This window comes from Condylura cristata, unplaced genomic scaffold (assembly GCF_000260355.1).
Source record: "Condylura cristata isolate star-nosed mole 26May11 unplaced genomic scaffold, ConCri1.0 scaffold00005, whole genome shotgun sequence".
Lineage (NCBI taxonomy): Eukaryota > Metazoa > Chordata > Mammalia > Eulipotyphla > Talpidae > Condylura > Condylura cristata.
Window position 1 is genome coordinate 29887559 of NW_004567106.1, and position 25837 is coordinate 29913395.

The 25837-nt window shown below is 45.4% G+C and overlaps 1 protein-coding gene across 2 annotated transcripts; it reads right to left on the reverse strand.

Annotated features, from left to right (window-relative positions):
• Window positions 1–296: 296 nt before the first annotated feature.
• Window positions 297–25837, reverse strand: NOD1 (nucleotide-binding oligomerization domain containing 1). Of its 2 annotated transcripts, XM_004677140.2 has the most exons (12): window positions 25751–25837; window positions 24471–24791; window positions 23290–23464; window positions 17012–18827; window positions 14300–14383; window positions 12961–13044; window positions 11950–12033; window positions 9489–9572; window positions 9090–9173; window positions 6599–6682; window positions 3912–3995; window positions 297–1375 (listed from the first exon to the last, which is right to left on the reverse strand). In XM_004677140.2, exons 2-12 carry the CDS (start codon window positions 24669–24671, stop codon window positions 1303–1305), a joined length of 2853 nt encoding a protein of 950 aa, XP_004677197.1. In that variant the 5' UTR covers window positions 24672–24791; window positions 25751–25837; the 3' UTR covers window positions 297–1302. The 2 variants fall into 2 exon arrangements, with proteins under 2 accessions (XP_004677197.1, XP_012576522.1); XM_012721068.1 differs by lacking the exons at window positions 297–1375; window positions 3912–3995; window positions 6599–6682; ... (2 more) ...; window positions 11950–12033; window positions 12961–13044 and adding an exon at window positions 13173–13294.

A 25837-nucleotide genomic window follows, 5' to 3' on the forward strand; every position in this document is an offset into this window, starting at 1 on the left:
CTACGTATTTGGACTTGGAGACCAGACGGTGTGGGCTCCATGCTGCCTTGGCTTCTTTTGACTCCTTGGCCAGTGAAGAGGCCTTCAGAGGATCAAGCTGTTGTAGGAGTAGCCTCTGTCCTCCCACCATTCTTACCCACTGTTCTTCTCTTACCACCTAGTGCAGGGTGTGCATCTGAAGGGAGTCAGGTGTGGGGCTTGGGGTTCACAGAAGCTTGTCAGGCAGAGTGCCATTTTTAAAAACCCAGATTCAACCATTTGGAGTGTTTCAACATTTCATTAACAAGCTAGCAAAAGAACAAATTACTTGCTATTATCACCACCCCATTTAGTGTCCACGATGTCTGTAGTTGTCTGACAAGCTATTCTGCTTCTCAGAAACAACCTGAGTCTTGACTGCAACTCAGTCATCCTCTCCACTAGTCAGGGGGCAGGGAGAGTCTGTCCTTCCTAAAGAGGAGGAGAAAAGAGAGGAGCAGTTGTTGGGATGCCAGGACAACAAAGGCAAGCTTGCCTTACTCCTTTTAGAGAACAGGCCTTGATTTGTCTCCTGGGGCAGAACACTTTTGCCCCTAGTATTTGTCTTCCAGAGGAGGTCAGCCTAATGTGAAAGACTTTCACCATGTTGAAATGATTGTCCTTTCTTTTAGACCTGCCAGGCGAGCATCAAGTGAACTTTATCTGCAAGTGTGGGCTAAAATAAAAACCTTTCTTGGCACCAGCTTGCTACAAAAGTCTAGACTGAGCCAAATCATCACACTGTAAACAACTTGGTATCTACAGTGAAATGGAAATTATGTGAACACATGAGCAGGTACTGAGGAGGAAGAGAATGTTTCAGGTAAGACATTTGTTCATTGGGTTCCTTCTCCTTGAGGAAGCCTGGGCACTAGCTTGGCACCATGTCCTCAGCACTTCACTGGAGACTGCAGTGACTAACCCCCACACAGTGATCCTTAGAGCAGGTGTTGGCATGAGCTGAAAGTCTTACCCTCTCCTTTTTGATAAAGTCATATATTTGTAAAAAAAAAAAAAAAAAAAATCACGAACAACATATCGCCACAATATATTTACAGTAGTTTAAATGGCTCACAAGACACACTCCTGGGCATTTTTCCTGAAAAATTCTAACAGCTACTTGAAGTTTGTCGGTCAGAGTGTCCTCAGGGAGGCTGCTTTGCCTCACACAGACAGTGCACTTGGGGCGACCCCAGCTCCACAGACACGGCCAGACACTCAACACTAGGCAGCTGTGTCTCCCCGAGATGGCTGCCAGGCAGAGTCCCACACACAGGAAAGTGCTCAGAAAAAGACAATCCTCCTCTCGTCTTCAAAGATTTTGACCTCTTCTGGTTTTACCAAGTTTCCATTTAGGCTGTTGGAGAAAAGCAGATAACACAGGTAAAATATAAACAACCTGTGCTTGGTCTTCCCAGTGCCTGCTCTTCCTAATCCTCCCATCTTCATATGGCCAGGAATTAAGGGGCGTTCTCTATTCAGACACCTGCTGCTATTAGCCCTTAACTGCTTCCTTCACTCTCTGAACTGAATCTCTTTAAGGTCACCAGTAGCCTCTGTGATGCTACTGAAGTTTTCAGGACTTTTCTTTCTTGACCTTCACAGTTTTTGACTATCCAGACCTATCCTTTTTTTTTTTTAATATAGTTATTTTGGTTTTAAATGTACAACACATTGACTTGATATTTGTGTACAGTATTCCATAATGATTACACTAAGTATTATCTTAGCAACCTTCAAATTTTCAATATAGTATTATTGATTGTAGTCCCTTTATTACTTAATTTGAAACTGGAGTTTTATATGGCTTCATGTTCTTTCCCCATCTCACCTACCTAAACCTGTCTTCCTCCCCTCTGATATCCCTTAAGTTTACTCTTATTTGCATTTTTAGGGTTCACATATACTAGTGAAATCTAGTATTTGGTTTATGGGATTTATTTCACTTTGCATACTACCCTCAAGCTTCAGTATTCCATTCCAAGGTTTAATATCCCCTCAATGTATAAATTCCATTGTGTAAGTATATATATGTATTTTTCAGCTCAATTATTCTCTGTGATTTGTTGCTACTTATATTTTCTTTTTACTTAAATTCTCAGCTTACCTTTTTTTCCCCTGAGTTTGATGAGTAGCTTTACAAACAATTACTCTTGAGTGATTTATCTGATAGACTGCTTATCTCTGTTTTGTTAAGGTCTTTCTGAGGTTTTACCTAATTTCATTCCTCTGTTTTGTTATTTTGCTTAACTCTGTGTTTATTTTTGCGTATTGGGCAAAAGAAGTCATTTTGGTGTGGCTTCTCCCAGTCTTGAAAGAGTGGCCTTGTCTGTGTGTTGAACATTAGCATTCAACTTTGCCCTAATTTTTGGTTGTCTCTTGAGCCAGTGTGACTGTCTCAACAGCCTAATTTATTCTTGATATGCCCCTGAGGTTGAAGTTGTATACCAAAACCTGTCAGTGTTCCAAGTTGGGGGGTGGGGAGAGGTGGGAGGATTTCTTTTAGCTCTGAGTTTCAGATAGAAAGCCAGACCCTCAGGTACGAGCTTTTAAAGTATACCAGCATATATGGTCCTGTGGGTTCTCAGCCATAAATCCTGCTGGCCTCCAGATGCGGCAACATGGGGGTGTCCCCTTGCAAGATGTCTCTTGGAGAATGCTTCAAGAGCTGGAGTTCTAAATGAGTGTAAAATCTCCATTCTGGATAGTACAGGTGATTTGTAGTGAGGTCTAGGGCAAACGCAGAAAATATTCCCCAACCTACGTTCCCGGAGTGGCCAAGTATGCAGGCTCTAGCAAGTTAAGAGTAGAAGCTCAAAATGTGCCTGCCCGTGCCACTATCACCAGAGACGTCCAACAGATTCTGGCTCCCCTGGCAGACACTTAAGATTAATATACTAATAAGTTCCAAAGCAAAGTTTTAAAAATGCTGTTCTAGGAACTGAGGTCAGGAAGCTGTGTCTTAATTTTATTTATCTTTTTTTTTTCTGGCTGTGGAATTTCTCTCCCCATTATTAAGAAAGTAGTTAATGAGAACCCCAGTGCTGAGCAGCGGAGTTGGCAGGGAGGCCACTCTGTGACTCTCAGGGGTGGGGGCAGGAGTGTGATTCTCTGTTCTAAACTCAAGAAAAACCTGCCTCTACCTCTGCCAGGGTCTCCTGGGTGTCAGCCTTCTACTGCAGGGCTGGCTCGGGCCTGAAGTCCAATCCCAGAACACTTAAGAGTCTGCATTTAGGGACACAGGACCTCTGTTCTCAGTTCAGTTACACTAAAACTCAGCTGAGTTTTAGCAGCCAGGACCTATTACCTGCCATTTTGCCAGCACCAAACCTGGCGCTGAAACTGTTGTTATTAACAGACAAGTCCCACACACATTCTCCAGGCCCAAAATGATGTGGTTTGCACCTGCTAGCAAATGCAAGTCTGCAAAGCAGAAACAGGAAGTTGAGAAATAGCACAAGTTAGCTCACAAATCTCCTGAAGCCTAGGACGCCTATAAAAATGTGACGAATAAGCCCCAGACTCCAGGCTAGGGTGTCCATCCCTCAGATTGACGAGTCCCACCATGCTTCATTTTCAGTGGGCTCTCCTTCTCAGGCTGTTAGCCCTCTGGGGAGTGCGAGGACGAGACAGAACGGAGTGGCAGGGGAGAAGAGCACAGACCCAGAGTCAGACAGTCTGGCCAAAACTCTCATTTGTCCTCTTGAGTGGGGCCTTGGTCTAGGGTTTAGTTTCTACAGCTGTAAAATAGAGATGTTGCCACCTACTTTACAGGATTGCTGGAAGGAGAACTAAATGGCAATTGCTCTAGATTGGCCTGGCACAGTTGGTGGTGCTGAGTAAATAGTAACTGTCATCATTATTTGCTACTCCAAATGGTGGCTGGGGCTTACCAAATCTCCTTTATGCCAGTGTTTTTCTGTAGGGCATCTGCCAGTTGGGCAACCCCCTTGACTGTGATTTGGTTCTGGATCAGCCTGAAGGAAGAAAAGGTCATGTAGGAAACACATACTACTGGGTTAAAGCTCCGCCTCCCCCCCCCCCCCCATTTGGGAGTTCTAAGGGCATGGTGTAGAGAAACGGTGTAGGGTAAGAGACAAGGTCAGGGAAAGACCTGAGTCCATGTGACTTTTAATCTGGCTAATATTTTCTAGGTCAGATCCACCAGCATAAATGCTAACCTTTCAAGTGTTTCATTTTCCTGTATATTTTTATAGTGGCAATAATATATCTGTGTATTCATAACAGATCATTTAATACACAAACATATATGTATCTGCACTTAATAGCTTTTCACTGCAGGGGAGCCCAATAAGAAATGTTTGGGGGTCCTCCCTGGTGGCACAGCGGGTTAAAGCACTGCACTAAAAAGCTTAAGCCACTTCCGCATGAGTTTGATTACCGACTGCCTCGGAGGAGATCCACATGGCGCGGCAGACCTCTCCTGGCCCGCCCGCTGCTCCCCTCAGCAGTGTACTTCGTTGATCTGCCTGTTCTGCTCCCTACTCTGTCCCTGGGAAATCCTCTCACCCTCCACATCTCTGGCCTGTACCCCAGTTCTGTATGAATAAGTAAATAAATCTTTAAAAAGAAAGAAAGAAATGTTTGGAGACCACCAGTGAAGGGCAGTCAGAGAAACAGTGGCCCAGGCTTGCTGAGCCTCCCTGAAGGTGGTGAGGCAATGGTTAGGCATTTTTTTAAAGTTAAGCAGCTATCACTGGCTTTTCTCTTCATGGGGGAAATAAAGGCTTCTAAGCTGGTACCATGTTCCCTCCAACATCTGGGAAAGAGAGAGGAGAAACAGTTCTCCTGCTGCCACTTATGTGTTGCAGTGGGAAAACACTGATAATGGGGCCTCTACAAGTACTCCATTATGCTGGGTAAGACAGAGCTTTCAGAGCTAGCACGGAAGCCTAGGAAATTCCAGAAATGCTCCCCTGGGCAGCGATGTTTCTAACCTAACCAGGAAATAAATGGAGGTCAAGCTTTGCTCTTCATTCCTGGTTATTTATAGCATAAAACTACTGCTGAAAATTGACCCTTAGAAGTCCTGAGCATTGACCCAAGAAGGCAGCTCTGTCAGGAAACTGAAAGCCTATGCTGTCATGACTGATGAGACTGTAGAAACTGTGAAGGGGTTTGCCCCTGCAAGAGGCAGGATGAATAGTGGTTAAAAGTTCCTTTAAAGAAATAGACTCAAACTACCTGTGCTTTTATTTCCTCCTTATAAAATGGGAATAACTGTAAGAGAACCCCCAGCCTGGGTGTGGGAGGTTTCCACTGGAGGATGTAAACAAAGTGATTCTCGAGATCTCTTCACGGAGCTCCATGGAAGGGTGCTCTGGTCACCATTTCTGCCAAGCACGCTGGATCCCGGTGCCCCCGGACACAGCCCTCCAACCTGGGCTCAGTCGCAGAGGTGATGGCCTTTGGTAAACATGACCACCATCTAATGTGGCCCTTTCTGCAGAGGGAGCAAAACTAGAACCTGGAAGTGAGCACAGAGTTCACTGCTTTCAGTTAAACTGCTGTTTTCTAATCACTTCCTTCAGAGTAGCCGCCACTGACACCACCTATTTCTTGCTGAAGGCAGGTGGGCGGAGAGCTACAAAACCCAATGGTGCGCATGTGCCCAAGTGCCTACTGCGGCTTCACCAGGGTTGTGGGCTGCTGTGCACAAAGCAACCAACACACCAGCCCTCTTCTAGCTCTGTTCTCCCAGAGAGGCTGGGCTGCCACGGACTTAAATGAAAGCCGTGGGCTAAAAGGAAAGGGGGAGAAGAAACAAGTATGTAAAAGTAAAGCAGTCACTTACACAGAGACGATCTAAATCTCACAAGGAAATGCAAGGGGTCCAGAATAGCCAAAACACTCTTGAGCAAGAACATTGGATGACTCAGATTTCCTGATTTCAAAACTAATTACAGAGTTATAATAATGGCACTGTGTTCCTGGCAAAAGGGTAGGCATGTAGGATATGTGTATGTGTGTGTGTGTGTCCACCTTTCTATCTACACAGATAGGTGCATATCTCTCTACATCTGTCAAGCATTTCTATTCCTAAGGATATACCCAAAGTATATTCAGAAGTTAGTAACAGTCATAACAAAAAAGTAGAAATAACCAATTGTCCACCAACCGGTGAATAAATATACCAAATATGGGATAGTAATGCAATAGAATAACACTGCCAAGAGAAGCAGGGAAGGATTGATACATGCTAGAATAAAGATGAACCCTGAAAAATTGTGCTAAGGAAATACAGATAAGAGGCCATTTATTGCACAAAACCATTTATAGGAGATACCCAGAATAGGCAAATCCATAGCGATAGAAAGCAGAATAGTAGTTGTCAGGAGCTGGAGGAGGAGAGTGGGGTGGGATTGCTTAACATGCAAGATTTTTTAGGTATTAGAGGATGTAAGTAAGAATGTTCTAGAATTAAATAGTGGTGATATCTGCTCAACCTTGTGAATATACTAAAACCACTGGAGCAGTTTGAAAAGGGTGAACTATGTGGCACATGAATTTTCTCTTAAAAACTATTTTTTTAAAAGTAGCATTCTAAGACCTGACTTACCATAATTCTTTCAATGTCTGGTTAACTTTCAACATTTCTGCCATGCTCTCTGCTGCTTCATCATTGAGTTCATTCTTGGTAAGCCTAGAAAAGAGAGGAAGTGTCCACTCAGAAGAACTGTTCCTGAACTCACAGGGGTGGGGTCTGAGCCCTGGTCACCCCACCTCATGTTGTAGTCGCTTGCAAAGACCCAGGCTCCAAGGTCAACTCAGCCCCACAGACAATAAATACTGATTTATTTCTAATGTAAATCTTTCACCCAAGCTCCATTCCTCACCTCAGCTACAGCTCCCCACAACCCTTTTCTAGCTCTCAGTCTCACAGAAGATAGGGGCCTACTATCTGCTATTCTAGGCTCTAGCCCCCAAGATGTCTTGACCACCACTGAGAGCACGTTATCACAGTCAGTCATATGAAGATGAGAAAAGTCTGCTGGCTGGATGTTAAAATGCATGTTGCTCTGAGGCCAGCTGTGAAAGACCCAGGTTCAATGACTGGAAATTCAAGAAGTCTCTCAGCTGTTCTTAAAACCATAAGGGGTCTGGATAAAGCACAGAGGGCTAGAAACTTCCAAATACAAATAGAATTGGCCCCTCTTTGTGCCAGTGGATTAAAGCATAAATAGGAGAGAACAATGGAATAGAATATTTTAAAGTCATTCCTTGAAGGACAGTTTGATATGTCTACCTAAATATTAAATATGTTGGCCTTTGAGTCAATGCTTAGATGTCTAGAAATCGACCCAATAGTGCAAAAAATATATACACACAAGGATTATTACATGCTGTGTTGATGTAAAATGTGAACAAATTTAAATATCTACCACTGAAGGCAACTGATAAATTGAGCACACCCATTCCACTGGATACTGTCCGACCCTCTGGGAAAATGAGTGGTGTAAGAACGAGGCAGAGGACTTTGCATTGAACTCTGCTGTATGGCCAGATGTCCAGAGCAGCTTGCTTGCTAACAGGATGAGCCAAGGCAGGTAGTGTAACGCTCCTGGTAAATATGAAGAGTAATAGCATGGACCTCGAAGAGTGGCTGTAAGGATGAGTTAACACATGCGAAGGGCTGAGACTCCTGTGTGGCGTACAGTCAGTACGCAAGCAGTGCCCAGGCTGACGTGACTCCTGGAGCGGAGTGGCTCTCATCCTCACCTCAGGGAACACTGGCCAGTGCCTGGAGGCATTTCTGTCTTTACTGACAGCACTCCTGGCATCCAGTGGGCAGAGGTAGAGGGGCTTTCTCAAATAAAAAAATTTCACAGCAGAAGTGTGGGCCAAAATGTCAACAGTGTTGATCTGCAAAAGCCTAACATACAGGGACACATAAGATATGTGGTTGAGATTTTTCAATGCTCTTCTAGCTTTCAGTGCTAGCAGGCTGGACTAACAGTCAAAGGCTAGAAGGAAGAGTTACTTTCAACTTCCTACTGTTCAGATTTCAGGGTCTCACTTTCTTTTTTAAAAAACACACACTACTGGCCCTCCCTGGTGGCGCAGCGGGTTAAAGCACAGCACTAAGAAGCTTAAGCCACTTCAGCATGAGTTCGATCCCTGCCTGCCCCAGAGGTGACCACATGGCATGGCAGACCTCTCCTGACCGCCCACTGCTCCCCTCAGCAGTGTACTTCTTTGAGCTGCCTGTTCTGCTCCTCACTGTCTCTGGTGAATCCTCTCACCCTCTGCATCTCTGGCCTGTACCCCAGTTCTGTATGAATAAATAAATCTTTAAAAAAAAACCACACACACACACACTACTATTCAAAATCTTTTGAAAGATGTTCTGAAGTTCGAGGGGCCAGTGGATCTAGTGGCCATTTGCATGACAACATTCTTCTCATTTGCACTGTTAGCCAGTATTTCGTGAATGCTGACTTGCCAGTAGAGAGAGAGATGTGGAATATAGCTCCCTTGCCTGAAAAAATTACAGGTGAGTAATAAAATGTAAATCAGATAGAAATAGAGTAAATGACAAAAATAGAAGGAACAACAAAAGTCACTATCAGGAGGCAAAAGATACTCGGTGAGCGCCCCTGCAGTGCAGAGAGAGAGTGAGGACTGTGGTCTCCTGGAACAGGTGACAGGTGTGCTGGAACGTGAAGGCTGAATCCTGGTGTGGCTATCAGGGGATGGAGGCTGTGTGCAGAGAAAGGCAGTTAAGAGAACATCTTGAGCCAGGTGCTTAGAAGTTGGCTGCAGCAAGGCTATCTGAGACGTCAGAAGATATCCCAGTGAAAAGAGCCAGGCTTCTGGTTTTCTGGGGGTCTGAGCTAGCAAAGAAGGCGAAGATCTCAACCCCTGCTCCTATGCCTCTGCATGCTTAAGGGCTTTCTTATCTAGAAGGAAAATAAATTATACCTAACATTAAGCAAAAACCCCAGAGTCTTTTCAATGGAGAGGCAGCTCTTCATTTAAAATTGTGGGTTGTACATAGACTTTGGGATAATTCCTGAGGCCCAGCCTTTCAATATGACCATGATTATTACCAGAATATTCTTAGAGTTGTGTTCTGCTGCAAGGCTTGTGCAAGGCTCTTTCCTCCTTCTGTAGAGATGCCGTTGAATGCAAGACTGGGGAGGAAAACACATGAGGTGAATTATTAGAGACACATGTATTTGGCTCGGGCTTCTGCAACCAAAACAGCCACTAATTCTCCACCTGGATGTGGACTCTGCCCAGGCTGACTTGAGGAAGCAGGAGCACAGGGCCACTCTGGCAGCCTCCCAGGTGGGGTGCTCCAGAGCACAAGGACAGGCCTATGGTTGCTCAAGGAGAACAGGAAACAGAACTTCTGTGAGAAAGCAAGTCCCTCTCTTCCCCTGGCCAGTAGGGGCAGAAGGAGCAGGCTGGCCTCAGGGACAGTGGGTCTCAGACACAGCAGTTACCTCAGTTCAGTCAGGCTGGGGTGATTCCTCAGAGCCTCTGCAAAGGCCTTGGCTCCTTCATCACCGATTCTGTTGCCCCACATCCTGAGGACAGAGGCAAGACAGGAAAGTTAACTCCCACCCACCCCTCATTTTCTGCTAGTGGCTGCTGCTTGACTGAGTATTCAATAGGTAGATGCTTTGCTCCATTCCTACCAGCCTCTTAGCTGCTGTAGATTCCAAATTTAAAGTAGAAGACTTCTGAATGTATGTTGATCAGCAGGTCACACAATGAGAAACCAAGCCTCACTCGAGCTTTTGGGGGAGCTATCAGTCAGGGAGCCTGTGCTCAAAACTGTCCCAGAAGACAATACAGACAGCTCTGACCTACCTAGCTTCGATCTAGTCATTCAGTAGAAGCTGTTCTTAGATTGTTGATCTTTCCCAGGCTAGTGACAGGCAGGACCACACGCCCTAGTGAGGCTGGGCTTCCCGGTCAACCACATGATCAGCTCACTACAGTGTGCTGTGTTGCCAGCAGTTGCCACTTAGGATATGTTCAATTTGCAGTGAGTACATCAAGACTAGCCCAATGGGAAGTCAAGGAGGACTGTACCTGAGTGTCCCCCTGCCTCCTGTGCAGATGGGCAGCAGCCTGGAAGGGGAGCATCTGCAGGTGCTCCCAGCACTGCTCCACTCTGCACAGGGCTCAAGCACACTCTAGAAGACATGGCCTCCAGAACACCACATAACAGGATGTTATGAAGCTGCCCCATGCAGATTGTCATGGCCTTCATGGGTAGTGGCACTAACAGAGCTGTGCTTTCCCCAGCATCCTCCTGGCAGGAAGCCTGAGAGGCTCTGGCTAAAAGGAGGCTCTCTGCTGTCAGAGGTCTAGGCTTCAGAGCCAGCCTGTTGGCTACCTGCAATCTCAGGCAAATTACCAATCTCAACCACAAAATGAGAATAATAGCATTTCCTGGTAGAGTTGTGAGGACTGGAAAGGCTTCTCATACAGAGCATTTCCATCCACGCTTGGCCTGGAATAGTGTCACTTGAAGGCCATTGTCTGCACAAAGCAAAGCAGATCCATATGCCCACTGTCCTCAGAACCGGGGCCGCTTCAACCTGCCTGCTTCCCTCCCAACTTAGCTGTGAAGCCCCGAGAATAAGAGTCTTCAGTGTTGGGCTTTAAAAGTGTGTGAACTCTACAGTTGAATGGCATCAAATTTTTAACAAAGTAGAAAACTACCCTTGACAGGATATTAAATGAAGAGGGTAGACTCAAATTGTGAACATACAGTCTGACCCCTATTATGTTAACATCTCTGTATGTACAGAGAGCAGAAAAACTTAGCTGACCTCAAATGCTGAGTAATCAGCAATAAGTAATCATTTCTAAGAGGACTTCTATTTTTCCATAGTTTACAAATAAAATTACCTGTTTTTCATGACCACTCAGATAAGATTTTTTAACAACGGAAAAGTATTTTAGAACCAAAACCACAAGGCACCACCTCACGCTGATCTGGATGGTACTATACAAAAAAGAAAGTAAGATTTGGGAAGGATGTAGAAAAGTCAGATCCCTGTGTGCTATTGGTGGGAAAGCCAGAACAGTATGGCTCTCCCCTCTGCACTACCATGTGGTGCAGCAAAGAATTGAATATCTAGCCCCAAAGAATTGAAAATAGGGCCGTGAAGACCTATTTTTACATCTGTGTTCATAGTAGCATTACTCACAGTAAATGAAAGGTGTAAGTAACCCAGAGTACACCAACAAATGAATGGACAGACTTCGGAAGAGACACACAATGGAGCATTAGTCAACCTGACAAAGGAGTTATATGGGTCCACTTCCATGAGGTGCCAAGTGCAGTCAGGCTCATAAAGATAGAAAATAAAATGGTTGGGGATGGGGCTGGCAGACATAAGGAGTGATTGGTATAGTTTCAGCTATAACATAAAAAATGTTCTGGAGATAGAGGTGCTGATAATCATACAACAGTGCAAATGTACTTAATGCCACCGAACTGTACACTTAAACTGGTTAAGAAGGTTAATTTTATGTAATTTTACTACTGAAAAATAAGCCTCCAGAGAATATAGCATTTCCCACCCCCCCAACCCCAAATTTGACATTGTTTTTTTTTCTGGCCACAGAGTTTCTAGTATATAATGGGGCCATCATTTTAACACCAGATTCTTCACATGAACATCTGCCTGTGGAGACTCCAGATAAGGCTAGAACAGCTTCCTCCATCTGCTTACAGGTAATACTGGCTTTTACCTGAGTTAAATAAAACTAAAGTTGTAGTTCATCCTGGCTTTCCACACATTCCCATCAGAAGCCGGATGGTTTGCTAGAAAGCACTGGGGCCTCTTCCTCACTGCTTGTCTCCCAGACCCTTTTGGAATTGTCTCTTTGGAAAGACCAACAACAGGCTGAGTTACATACTCCCACACATTCATCTCCACTCACCCGATATCACAGATGGATTTGCTGTTCTTCACAGCCAGGGCGAGACTCTTCCCACCTTCACTGGTTATTTTGTTTGCTCCCAGTCTGCAGAGAGTTGTCACAAGTCAGCCTTGAGACGTGAGGGAATTCTAATGGCCTCCCTTGAGAGACGGGCTTCCTCCCAGGAGATATTCATAACCTCTGTAGAAATTTAGGAACCTGGACTCTAGCAGGGAGGGGTTAGGGGAGGTTCTCTCATTGCTCTCTGGACCACCATTCACTCCCTTTGCAGTTCCACTTCAACTGCAAGTGGTCAAAGTGTGTGTCAAATGCTTGCTTGCAATTAGATGGGGTGCTGTAGTCTGTTGTTTGTAACCCCTCCCCAATATATATGTTGAAATCCTAGTCTAGTAGTGATGGTATTAGGAGGAGGGGGCTTTAGAAGGCACTAAGGGCGTGCAGGTGGCACTCTCAGGGACGGGATTAGCCATGTATAAATAGAGGCCTCGGGAAGCTCCTTCCCCCTACTCCACCATGTGAGGATAGTGAGAAGGCCTCTAGATGACCCAAAACACTGAAGCTACCAGAACCTTGATCTTGGTCCCTCCTACTGTGAGAACTGTGAGAAATAAATTTTGGGTGCTTACAAGTCAGCTGATTTATGATATTTTGTCATAGTAGCCCCCTGGGTTACGAGGAACTGACTCAGGAGGGAAAAAGACCCCCAGAAAGAGTGATCCGTTCTTCCTTCAGGTCATTAATCAAAGCCCAAGCCTTTTCCCTACTAGTAGCAGGTGGCACTTGTAAAATCTCAGCCTCACCCACAGCTCACTCACACACAGGTCTACTAACTTGACTGATACAGCCCGGGGAGAAGCAGAAGCATTTTCAGGGTGAAAGCTTTTTGTGGTGAATTTATTTATTGAACAAGAAAGGTTTAATAAGATCAGGAAGGAGAAGTAAACTATTAGGGAAGTGCCACACACACACACTCACACACACACACACACACACACACACACACACACTTACTTGAGGTGCATGAGGCTTTTGCATTCATCCAGGATTCTGGCTACATATCCTGCACCAACATCAGTGATCTGGTTGCTGTATAAGCTTTGAAAGAAAGTACAATTGTGAGAATGACTCCTAAAGTTCTCTTAGTGACCCCTCCCCAGACCCCCCTGTCCACACACACCTTTTTTTAATGAGTAAGCGCTGTCTGCCATTTAACAAAGTTCGGTTTGAAAGGAGAAGGGCAGGGCATATGGTGATCAGTGTGGAATTCTAGGGCCTCACAGGCTGGGATCAAAGCCCACTCCACCTGGGACAAGTTCCTTAACCTCCCGTGCCTCAGTTTCTCCATCTGTAATACAAGGGCTGTAATATTTAACAACCCCTCACAGGGTTGTAACGATGACTGCGAGATCGTGGAAGCCCCCACATGCACAAGAGCTTGCTATATGGGAGGAGATGGGATTTTTAGATTTAGATTACAGCCAGCATGCTGAGTGGGAAAAGCTTCCCTCTGGAAACGTGTTTTTTGTTTCTATGTTTAGTTATTTTGCCACTTGATGCCAGTTCAAAAGTCAGCCACAAAGAAGGTAAAAGTGGAAACTAGACTGGGTTTCATGCGTCCCACAGTTGCCAAGAACTCCTGAGCTGAGCTGGGCATGTGCCCCTGTCTGCACTTACAACTTGAGAAACTGAGGTCTGGAACTGACTGAAGGCAGACTGGCTGGCTCCAGTTTACAGGGTCATTGTGGCCATTGGCTGACTGAAGAGGCCCTCATCCCTTGTCTTGAACTCCTAAATCCAGAAGACTGAAAACTCAACACTTTCCAAAATTATTTTAGCGAACAAGTGCAGCTTTTATCTTTATCCCATCTGGTTTGAGTATTCAAGTATTTTGCTACAAAAGCAAGTATGGCCCTGATGCAGTGGTCCTGTACCTACTATAGAGCTTGGATTCTGACTGCTGATGTGTATCTCGCCCCAGTGCTCTGGCAATGAGGCCACAGACCCATGGTGGGGAAGTGTAAGACAGAATTCTAACGTTCACAGAATATACCCCCAGCATTTTCCTAGTCATCTCCTCCAGTATTCAGTTGTAAAACCATCTGCCCATGCTTTAATTGCCAATAGGATCCCAATGATACAAAAGGCTGAAGCTGGGATTTCCTGATATGCTCAAATAATGGGCCACTGGCATGGTCACGAGCTAGGCTCTGGACCCAGGAAAGGGCTTCTGGCCCGTGTCCCTGTTGCCCTGATCCATCAGCCCCAACCATATGTTGACATACATCAACAATTTCCTGCTTCCTGGTATTATTCCTCCAGAGTTGGCCCAGTATTCTTGAAAAATACCTACCCAAGGAATGTTAGAATTTTGTATTTGGTCAGTTCTTCATAGAGCACCTTTACCCCACTGTCAGTGATCTGGTTTACGCTGAGTCTGAAACCAAACAGAAAAGAAAATGACAAATCAGAGCAGCTGTTCATTAGAAATTCCAAAAGGATCCAGACACCTAAAAGACCTAGTATTTTTCCAGTCACAAAGGCCCTCAGAGCATGGCAATAGGAATCCACTATCTGGCCGAGAAAGGCTAGTCATTGTGAGGCCCACAGTTTCAACCAGAGCAGCCCATCAGCAGGACTTTGGCACAGCCCTGGTCAACACAAGAGCATCGAGGGACACAGATGGACACATAAGGGTAGCCATTACCAAGGTCCTGAACTAGAGAGTTGGCCAGAACCCTGTGTATACACATTACATAGCAGCGCCCATGGGACTTGGAAATGTGTGGAGTGGCTTTAAGGGGTTACAGAACAAGAGAAGGACCGCTCCACCAGGGGGTTGGGCTGGTAGGAGGGAGGCAAAACTCAGGACAGTCCCTGTGAGAACTGTCTGACAACAAATGCAGTTAGACTCCCATCTGGAAACACAAGAGCTGGACACAACTTGCCTCCTAGTCAGTGGAGGAAAACCAGGGGTGTGAGGTGGCCATGGAGAAACAGCCAGCAGTGACCAGAAGAGGCAAATGTTGGCAACGCTTGTACTTGCCAACTCCTCTTTACTACAAATGCCACCTCAGAGACCAGGCTTAGAGGAAAGACAGGCTTTAGGATGATGACAGGCTTTAGGAACGCTCTGCAAAATCCTTGTGTCAATAAGATATTTCAGTGTGGCTAAAAAGTGAAATAATCTCTTTACTACCAAGTAATCTCTATGACAAAGAACCCTGACCTTCTAAGTCCTCAAGCCCATCACTAAGAGGAAGCCAAAGCTCAGAATAAGGCTTAGGAGTAGGAGGGAGTGAGGGATGAGGAGAGGAAACAGACCAGGGATCAGCTTCTTCCGTTTAGAAAGGAACAGACCGAAAATATTTTTGTCTCTGCTGATCACTTGGTCAACACTGCAAGCTTTTAGCAATGTGCTAGGAAGCAGCCAGCACAGGAGCAAATGTTGTCGCTGTGTCCCAGATAAACTTAATTTACAAATATAACCTCCTGGATAGAATGAGCCCACAATCTGATCTCTGTGATAAGTAAAGGGTTAAATTGAAAAGGTTAATTCTAAGTCACAGCAAAGTGATGAGGTCAGACATTCTAGATCCACCTCTCTGGTACACACCCCGGTGCTGGGGCTCATGACCGCACTGCATGGTCATACCAGTGGGATCAATGATACTAGTCACTAGCTTAATCCATGACATTAAGTTCTGCTCAGTGAAATCTAAGTGAGCTCATTAGCAATAGCTGAGAACTCTTCTGAAAAGAATGGGTGCGTCCTTCTTTGCCCTCCTTTCTTCTTGGGGCTAGAAGATGATGAATGGTTGGAGCTGGTGCAGCCATCTTGGACCAAAAGGTAGAGTCAAGCAGTAGAGAAGGTGAAGATTAAGGCAGGAGAAAGCCCTACTCCTGGTAGTCACAGGAGGACCAGAGCCTGGTCCTTCAGACTTGCATGAGAGAAATAAGCTTGAAACTTACCTGAGCTACTGTTACTTTGAGGTGTAGCCAAAACTAATCCTCACTGATGCCCTTGAGGAGCTCAAAATATTGGATAGTCCATTTCCTCCCTTGTTGGTATGGAAGGAAGTGTCACTTTGGGACAGCTGCCTGGGGCCAAGATACTGATCTTATAAAATGGCCACAGGGAGACCTTGGGTGTGAGACTGGCTGAGGGTGTGAAGAGTCACTGCCTGGGAGCCCAGAGAAGACTCCAGGCCTTCCAATTCCCAGGCCAGGGCAGCATCGGGTCCCCTACATCCTATCGATGCCACATGATGGACACTCTGGTATCCAGAATCAGCTCCAAATCTGCTCTGATAAGAAATTCATGGACTAAGTAATAGAGAATTGAAACCACATAGAGATTTATAAGGAATATTTTCTACTAGATGCTAACAGAAGAAAGAATGGTCTTTGTCTTTTCTAAACCATCAAACAGGAAACTAACCTAATATCAGTGTTGTTTACTTAGATCTCTGGCAACTCATGGCTGCTGGCTGGCTTTGATCATGCCAATTAGCACAAAGTCTGCTTTTTTTTTTTTTTTTTTTTATAATCATGAATGTTTCCCTGTGCCAGAAAGGTTTTCTGGGTTACTTCTGAGCCTCATGTCAACTTCAAAAGGTAGCTTCTTTATGATTCCATCTTTGCCAGCTGTGTGACTTTGAGCAATATGTTAACTTCCTTGTGTCTCTACTTCCTCATTTGTCAAAATAGAGATAACAGAAGTACATACCTTTTAGGGTTAAGAGAATTGAATGGGGTAATACTTGGGATGGATTTCACTCATTCCCAGTAAATGCTGGCTGTTATTACTGTGATTGCTAGGATTGGAAAATCTCAGGGAGGTTGTTCAAGGGCACCTGGCTGGGAATGATCCAGGTCCACCTGACTATAAAGCCTGCTCCTTGCCTCTGCCACCCTATGGTAGAGATGGTTCAGATGTTCAAGACTAGAGGTTACACGTCCTATGGTAAGTCAGGAACACCTACTCCACAATCCTAGTCCTGGTGTCCCCCAAGATTGGCACACCCCAGCCCTGCTGGCAGCTCCCAGTGCTTGGCAGCCTCACCTGATGACAGTGAGGCGGCTGAAGCAGGGCTGCAGTTCCCGCACGCCATAGTCGTTGAGATTGTTGTTGTCCAGGTCGAGGGCCAGCTGCTTGCGAAAGTGGTGGAGAAGGAAGGAGAGGGCACTGCAGTCGGCCGAGTAGGCGTTGCAGTAGGTCAGTTTGAGGTAGTTGGCACAGATGCCCCTGGCCGCCAGCTGCCCCACTTTCTCGCTCTGAGTCTCATAGATGCAGCGCGCCATCCAGATGAAGGTGGGCATGGCCTGCACCTGGTTGAAGCCCCCGGACCGGACTCGGGGCAGGTTCCTCAGGTAGGACCGCAGGCTGACGAACAGGTGTGCCCACAAGGCCTTGCGTTTCCTCCTCAGAATTGCAGCAGGCACCAGGTGCTGCAGGAGTTTCCTTTTGGCTTTGGACAAAAGCCCACACAGGAAGAGGTTGGTGAACTGAAAGTGATCCTTTTTCTTGAAGAGATCTTCCCTCACCAGTCCACTGCTCCCCAGGCACTGGAGCGGGGGATAGCAGGATACCACTGCTGTCTCCCCAACGGGTACCCACTCCTGGAAGAACTTGAGCAGCTCCTGGGTGCCCACCTTGTTGTCCACCACGAGGAAAAAGGCAGCCAAGAAGGCCTGGACAGTGATATGGAAAAACTCATAGGATGGCTGGTCCTGTGCGAGACCCACCTCTGGCACAGCCCGCAGGAAACCGAGCTGCAGGTCCTTCTCCTGGATCTCAGAGGCCTGCACCTCCTCCTGGCTGAAGACAAAGAGGTTCTTCTGCATGCCCCAGTGGGCCACACGCCCCAGCGAGTGCAGAGTGGCCCGGCCAGCGCGGAAGGTCTCCGTCTGGCTCCGGGTGTTCCGCTGCACCAGGCTGGTGGGCTGTGTCCTGTTCAGGTGAACCTCTGTAACCAGCAGGAAGATGTCGGTGAGTGTCATGGTGCAGTCAGGCAGCTGCGGGGAGCTCTCGAAGGTACTGTGGAAGTGCTGGAAGCATCGCAAGATGATCCAGCCAAAGAGGGGCACAGCGCACAGGCTGAAGAGGTTGGGGTTGGCCTCCAACTGGTCCAGCAGGCGGTTCTGCAGGGCCCGATCAGGGAACATCTTCCTTGTGTACGCCCTCACGTGGCTGGGAGAGAAGCCTCGCAGGTGCACCTTCTTCCGAAGGAGCTGGCGTGGGATCTCAAAGCCCGTGCGGGCTGTAAGCACTTTGCTCGCCCCCTTGAGCAGCTTCCCGCTCAACAAGTTGGCCAGCAGGGCCAGCGGGTGCACGGGATCCCAGGGGGAGCAGGAGTCAGGCACACTGCTTAGGTCAAAATCTGAGTGGAGCTCGTCCAGGCCATCAAAAGTGAAGAGGGCTGTGTGGGGAAAGCGCAGCAGGAAAGCAAACACCTCCTCAGGGTCTTGCTCCGGGTAGCAGTTGTGCTTGAAGAGCAAGTCCTGCAGACACAGCACATCGCTGTCCTTGAAGCAGCTGAACATGCGGCAGCGGAAGTGGAAGAAGAATTTGAGCCCTGTGTCCAGCCGGCTTGCTGCCCACAGGCCCTGCAGCCGTTGCAGCAGCATGGACTTGCCCACGCCCGCATCACCAAAGACGAAGATGGTCTCACCCTGCTCATTGAGAACGCCCGCGTTGTGGTCCAGGAGGCAGGCCGGACTGTCCAGGCAGCCCAGGCTCTCATTGCTGAAGCTGACCAGCTCTACAATGGTGTCCATGTACATCTCCTCCAGCAGCAGCTCCTCCTTCTGTGCATAGCAGAGGATGAACTTGGAGTCCCGGCCCAGTTGGTGTCGCAGCTTCTGGGTGTACCTGCTCACTGGGAGAGAGTGAGTATTGGGACCGGGAGTCCCAGAACGGAGGTGAAAGTGGGAAAGGGAAGGTGGGAGTGGGAGCAGAAACCGGAGGTCTCAGGAAAAGAAGCCAACACAAACCCATAACCTAAACCATGAGGCCAAGTTTAACTCCTCAAGGGAAAGAGCTGGTATTCCAGAATCTGAGCAACTTGGGCCTCACTCCTGCTGACTTCCAATCCAGCCAGTCAGAGGGTGACAGACTCAAACCAAGCTCATTGTGTGCGAAGGACCTCCCTATTCCTCTGCACAAATTATCACTGAACTGTAGCTATAAACAGAAGTTCCTCAAACTTGGGAATCAGTGTCCACCCAGAGCCAGGATCCTGTTCAAATAGCAAGAGCCAGCCCCTACTGAAACTTTGACTGTTGAGGAAGAAAATGTCCTAAGCTTACTTTTGCTTATCATATTACTCTTGCAACAGTAAGTCTCACAGAAGGGAAAGCTGAAACTTTGGAGAATGACACATTTGACATTAATCTGCAACACAAATGAGGTGTGCCTCATCTAAATGGACACAATTCAGTAAACTAGGATGGAAACTGGTCACTAGTACACAGAACAAACCAGTCCTGCTTCCCAAGATGAGGTCTAGGGACTCCTGAGGGTTAGCATGAGCCCCGGGCTGGCCCCCAGGGCAGACTGTAACTAGCAAATCTGGGCACAAAACCAAGCTTACGCCAGAGGAATGTGGTCCTCAAGTAGCCAAGTGCTCCATTTGTTCCTTCAAAATAGTTTCTGGACTTAAATTATAATTAAAGAAAAATCAGATACCTATGAAGACATCCAGATTCATCTACACCCTCCCCCATTACATAACCCAACTGGATTGTCTGCCCTATACTCATAAAATGACTGTTTTTTACGGTTTTATTAAGAGCTAATTTAAGTATATTAAGAGAGAAAGGTACTTATTTTTACCAGAGGTATTGTGTACTAATCAATATTTTGTAGTAAATTTAGGAAGTTATGCTAATATCACCAAAACCCAATTCTAGAACATCAATGCAAGCCCCTTTGCCGCCAGCCCTTGTTCCCACCTTGGTGCTAGGCAACTATTGATTTGCTTTCTATCCCTATAAATTTTCCTTTTTGAGACATGTTATAAATGGAATCATATGACATGATCTTTCACATGTGGCTTCTTGTAGAGTGAATTATACTTTAAAAGCTACATGGTAGCTGACTAAAGGAACAAATGGATGATTCTTTTAAAAGAACTATACAGTATGGCAATATGTCTTGAAAAGGAGTTAAAACAAGGTGATAAGAAGCAGAAAAAGTGAGACGTGAGCAGAGGCCAGTATGTATCTGCTGGGGACACAAGGCAACACCCTTGACCCACACACACTGCTGATTGGCCTGGTTACCACTAAACACACATCAATTGTCTGGGAAAGTGTCCTTGTTTCTGTTTACAAGGTCAAACTATGTACTTTAAAAAGAGTCTGGAGAAGACAACATAAGAGACCTATGAGACATCATCCAGAGGAATAACATTCACATCACAGGGATTCTAGAAGAAGGGGAGGAAAGGAGGGAGAAATCCTATTTGAAGAAGTAATAGCTGAGAAAGTATCCTAAGTGGGGAGGAAACAGACATCCAGATCCAAGAAGCTCAGAGTTCCTTACAAAATAAAGACAGATGTATACCAAGACATATTTTAGTCAAAATGGCAAAAATTAAGGATAAAGAGAATCCCAAAACAATTAGAGAAAAGCAAAAAAAGTCATACATACTCTAAAAATAAAGGAAAAAAAAAAACACAAAAAACCTCTGAGGAACCAAATAAAGGATCAGGGAAAAAATAATAGATAACTGTAAGTCAGAGACATTCTGCAGGGGTGGGGGAGGCAGAGAACTCCGGGAGTGGGGCGACCACAGAGAGTGTGTGATGGGCGAACTGATATGCACACAGGTGAATTGGTGGTGGAACTATACGGAGACTATACCTGAGAAAAGAAGCAAATGCTGTAAAAAAAAAATATGAACAATGTATCGATGTAAAATGTAAATAAATAAAAGTATCCTCTACCCAACTAGGCAATCACTAAAAATTGAAGGAGTGATAAAGAATTTTACAAACAACTGTTGAAAGAATTCATGTCCTCTAAACTTGCCTTGCAAGAAATAGTAAAGTATCAAAAAAAACCCCAAAAAAACTCACAGAAGAAATAAATCTCAAAAAAAAAAAAAAGCAAACAAAACAAAACAAAGTAAATATGGAGAAGAGGAGAGTAAAAACAGGACCTGGTGGAATGAACACAGGATTAGCTTTCAACTTGAGAGACTTTAAAAAGTAAAACCTGGCCCTCCCTGGTGGCGCAGCCGGTTAAAGAGCTGCACTAAGAAGCTTAAGCCACTTCCGCATGAGTTCCATTCCCGCCTGCCCCGGAGGAGATCCACATGGCGCGGCAGACCTCTCCTGACCCTCCCGCTGCTCCCCTCAGCAGTGTACTTCGTCGATCTGCCTGTTCTGCTCTCCACTCTGTCCCTGGTGAATCCTCTCACCCTCCGCATCTCTGGCCTGTACCCCAGCTCTGTATGAATACATAAATAAATCCTTTTTAAAAAAGTAAAACCTACACATGAAACACATAGCATCTCTAGGGAAAAAGGACCTAGAGGAAAAGGATAACTATGGAGTGTAAGTATCTCCTCTGACCACAATGGCCTGAAACTAGGAATTAACCTCAGGAAGAAAATGGGGAAAACCTCAAATATGTGGAGACCAAAACACATTTATTGAATGACTGTTGGGTCAAAGAGGAAACTGATCAAAGGAGAAACTAAAAGAATACCTAGAAACAAAGATATCAGAAACAATAGGATGCAGCAAAGGCAGTGTTAAGAGAGAAATTTATAATCATTTGGGCCAACATGAAGACACAAGACCTAACGAAGCAAGAACAAATGAAATAAGACTTCTAAAGGGAAGGAAATAATAAATAATAATAAAATGGCCCTTATCAAAAAGACCAGCAGCAACAAATGCTGCCAAGGATGTGAAGGAAAAGGAACCCTCATAAATTATTGGTGGGAACGTAAATTGGAAGTGCCTATGAAAAATAATGTGGGGGACCTTGCAAAATTAACTAAATAGAAGTACCAGGCGATTCAACAATTAAACTCCTGGATATCTGTCTACCTAGAAATGCAAAAACATTATCAATGGGTTATGTGCACTTATATATTAATTGTAGCACTATTTGTAATAGACAACTTGTGGAAACAATCTAAGTGTCCAAGGACAAAGGAGTGGATAAGATATGGTATATTTTATAATACAATACAGCTATTAAAAAGATTCAATCTTGCTATTTGCAACAATACAGACAGAACTTGAGGGGCTCATGCTAAGTGAAATAAGTCTTAAGGAGAAAGACAAATATCAGATGGTGAATCATATTCATGTGTGAAATACAGAGAAAAAAAGGAACAGGAAAAACTACACCATAACAAACCCTAGAAATCTGACTGGGTTGAGGAAGGGGAACAAAGTGGGAATGGGTGGGGTGCAATGGACTGGTGGAAGATTAGGGGTGTGTAGTGTGGCAACATACATGTGAAGAGGAGTACATGGAAATTGAGTTGGTACCCCAAATCATATATAGAATGTACCATTGTTGCCTCAATTAAAGTAATATGATTAAAAAGAGTCAGTTTGGGGCACTGGTACTGCTGGACTGCCAACAAGTCTCAAAGTGGAGAAGGTGCAAGTTTGGAGAGCCTCTCCCTGACCCCCAGACCAGTCTCAGCACCCTGAACTGCTGCCATTCCAACACCATTTGCTACCATACATGTGCAAATATTTCCTGTCAGTCTCCTGCACTAGCTCCCCAAGGACAGGCAGTGTACTGGGCGGAGCTCCGCTCTACCACAACCCTGCACTTGGTACTGTGCCCTGGGATGTGGTGGTACATCATCCATGCCTGCTGCATAATAATAGGGTACAATGGACTTGTAAATAAAACTGGCACTCAATACTGTGTGTTCTATCACACTGTGATAGAACAATACTTTGCCTAGAATCAAATCTGGAAAGATTTCTTAAAAGAGGAAATAAATGCAAATTTGTGCTCAAATTTGTGCAACCACTAGATGTCTATATATGTCTGAGGAGGAAGCAATAAATAAGCAAGAGGTCAAAATGGAGGCAATTCTACACTCCTACCGTCCCTATACAAACCAGACCATCCACATAGGTTCAGTTCCATCACAGTCACCTGAGTAGCACTTGGGTGACAGAGCCCAGCTCTGTGTTCTAAAAGGACCAGCACTCTGGCCGGCTGCCCGAAGTGGAAGGCACACTGGTTCAGCTGCCCGAACATGGGGACCGTGTTTTCATAACACCACATTTCCACCCCCAGACCTCTGCTTGCTTCGTGACTACAGTCCCCCCCCTTCCCCCCGAGCTGACTTGTACCTGGATCTGTGTTGACAACAGTTTTACTCTGAATAAGCTGGGAAGGGGAGAAGCCAATCTCCAGCAGCCAAGGCCTGAGGTCCACGTAAGCATCCTCGAGTTGCTGGAGGACGTAGATGAAGAACTCAGATACTTCCTCGCCCTTGCTCTGTACCAGGTCCAGAATTTTGCGAACCTGGTGATGGCACAAACATGAGGAAACTGAGCTGGCCCTGGGGGAAACTCCCACCAGCAAGGCCCCCATGGCTAGGCTCTAAGTGCTCATAGCAGCCTTGAACTTGGCCTTCACCTAGCACTTATGAAATGCTATACACTGAAGACTCAAAATCCGTGAAATGGATCACCGGAGCAAGAACTGAAACCCCAGAGCGCTAAGAAACTCAGAGGCTCCCACAAAACTAAAACTAAAAGGTTGGCCTCACAGCTAGCATTGGGAGTTCTCTACGTCTCCTTTTTTTACTTAATCCAATACCATTCTGTCCTCTCAGGGAATGAGTGCTGACTGAGTGGGACCATCATCCAGTGAGGGGTAACAGAGCCGCATAGCTTGCATAGCTTTGCACTATTAATAATATAAAGAAAAATACAAGCGTGTACCACTGTGCTCCCCCCAAAACCCTTTTGTTCTCCTTCAAGCCTAGCACAATTACATTACAAACAGGTTCATTTTCTAACAAGGAAGGAAGTTTGGATCTTGTCAATTTTATTTTTCAGAAGATGACAGAAAGGCAGAGTGAAACTAAGTGCTGTTAAGACTTCCCACAGTGGAAAGTGGAAAATTCTTTGGGGCACAGTCATTCTGGCAACTTGGACATTGGCCATTTGCAGTGCATTATCAGGGAGCAGCTCTTCAGGGCTTATAAACACTGAATAGAGCCTGTTAATGTATTAGGCTCATTTCCTTTTCTCTCCTACTAACTAAAGTGCATTGAAAAAAAGAAGTGTATGGGACCCAATCCACATAGCAGAGGAGAGCTGAGACATGAGAGAAAAGCTGCTCTTGACGTGAACACAGAAGTGAAAGTTATTGTGTAATAAGCAAGTAACCCAAGCGTGTATGTTCTAGAAAGCATGTGAAAGTGCACTAGGCTCACAAGCTCAGCTCTCAGCTGAGTGGGGAGAAGGCCCTGCAACCTAGTATAAAGCCCACACAGCGCCCATGCCACCCTGTCACCAGATACCTTGTCGGGCTGTGTGGGGCAGGCGCACACAATCTCCGCATCCTCAGCCGAGAAGTAGTCATTCTTCAACAAGTTGTCCAGTAGACACTGAGTGTTGCGGATGTGAGTGACCAGAAGTTCACGGTAGGCTTTCAGCCACTTAATATGGGGATGAGAATGAGCAGGGATGGCTTCCATCTCACCTTGGCCCCATCTTTCCATGGCTAAAGTAGCAAGCCGCTACTTTACCCAAATACATCTTTGGCTGCATGTGGCTTCCTGGCAGGATGGCAATTGGAATCCAGAGGCAGCCCTCCAGGGGGCCTGTTTCTCAGTGCAACCCTGAAGAGACAGAAGCCACCACAAAGTAACAGCTGTGGGAAAGAGCCCTCTTCCCTTCACTTTGACCTTGGAATTCCTCAACCTAGAACAGGAGGCATCATGCTTAATGACATGATAATCTAGGATGTCATTGCTTCTGTGGATTTCATTACAAGTTTAAGTGACCAGAGGTGGGCAACCCTTTGTTTAGCAAAAATTCATAATTACTATATATTAAAAAAAAAAGACAAAAGTATACTTCAATACCAGACCAAGTTAGAAGGGAAGGTGGGAAGGTGCATTGTTTCCCATAATCAGGTTAACTGGAAACCTCATGTGCCTCCTGAACCGCCCACCTAGGTAGGAGCAGGGACAGGCTGCTTCATTTGGGAATTACTATAACTTGAATTATTTGCTTTCTTGTAGCATAAAATCCTCCAGTCACTTCATCACTCAACCTTGTGTAATTCAATGGATCTTAGAAGCAGAAACCGGCCATTTAGACCTTAGACAGATGTGTTACCTGTGGCAGCACATGCACTAGACCTTAAATAGGAATAGTCTAGAGAGATCATTGAAAATTTTTTGGTTGAGTTAAAAACTGCTTAAATCTCGAAATACTGTCAGTAACATTAATGTATGTTTCATAAACCCACATCTGTTAACATTCCAGTCAAGTTTCCACCAAGTAACACTTGGATCTCCTGTTCTCCAACACACACCCTTATTAAATATTTCTCTCTCAAGTTGCCAAACACTGTCAACCCCACAGATTCTCAGTTGAACCCCATTAAGTAACAGAAGGGCAAGAGAGCCTTTCCCAAATGAATTTCAAGGGATGAAAGTAGGTGGCTAGTGACTGTGTCACCAAAAGTATGCTAATCCAGCCTTTTGTGGTCAATTCTGTAGACCACTTTGAGATTTCTAAAACACTGGATGCTAGTTGATAGTATTAAATTTCAATTAATGGTTAATAATACCTTTTTAAGTTTCTCCCATCATTCTTTGAACTCGATCACAGTATTTTTTAAAATTGTTCTTTTAAATCTTCAATTTTCAATTTTGTT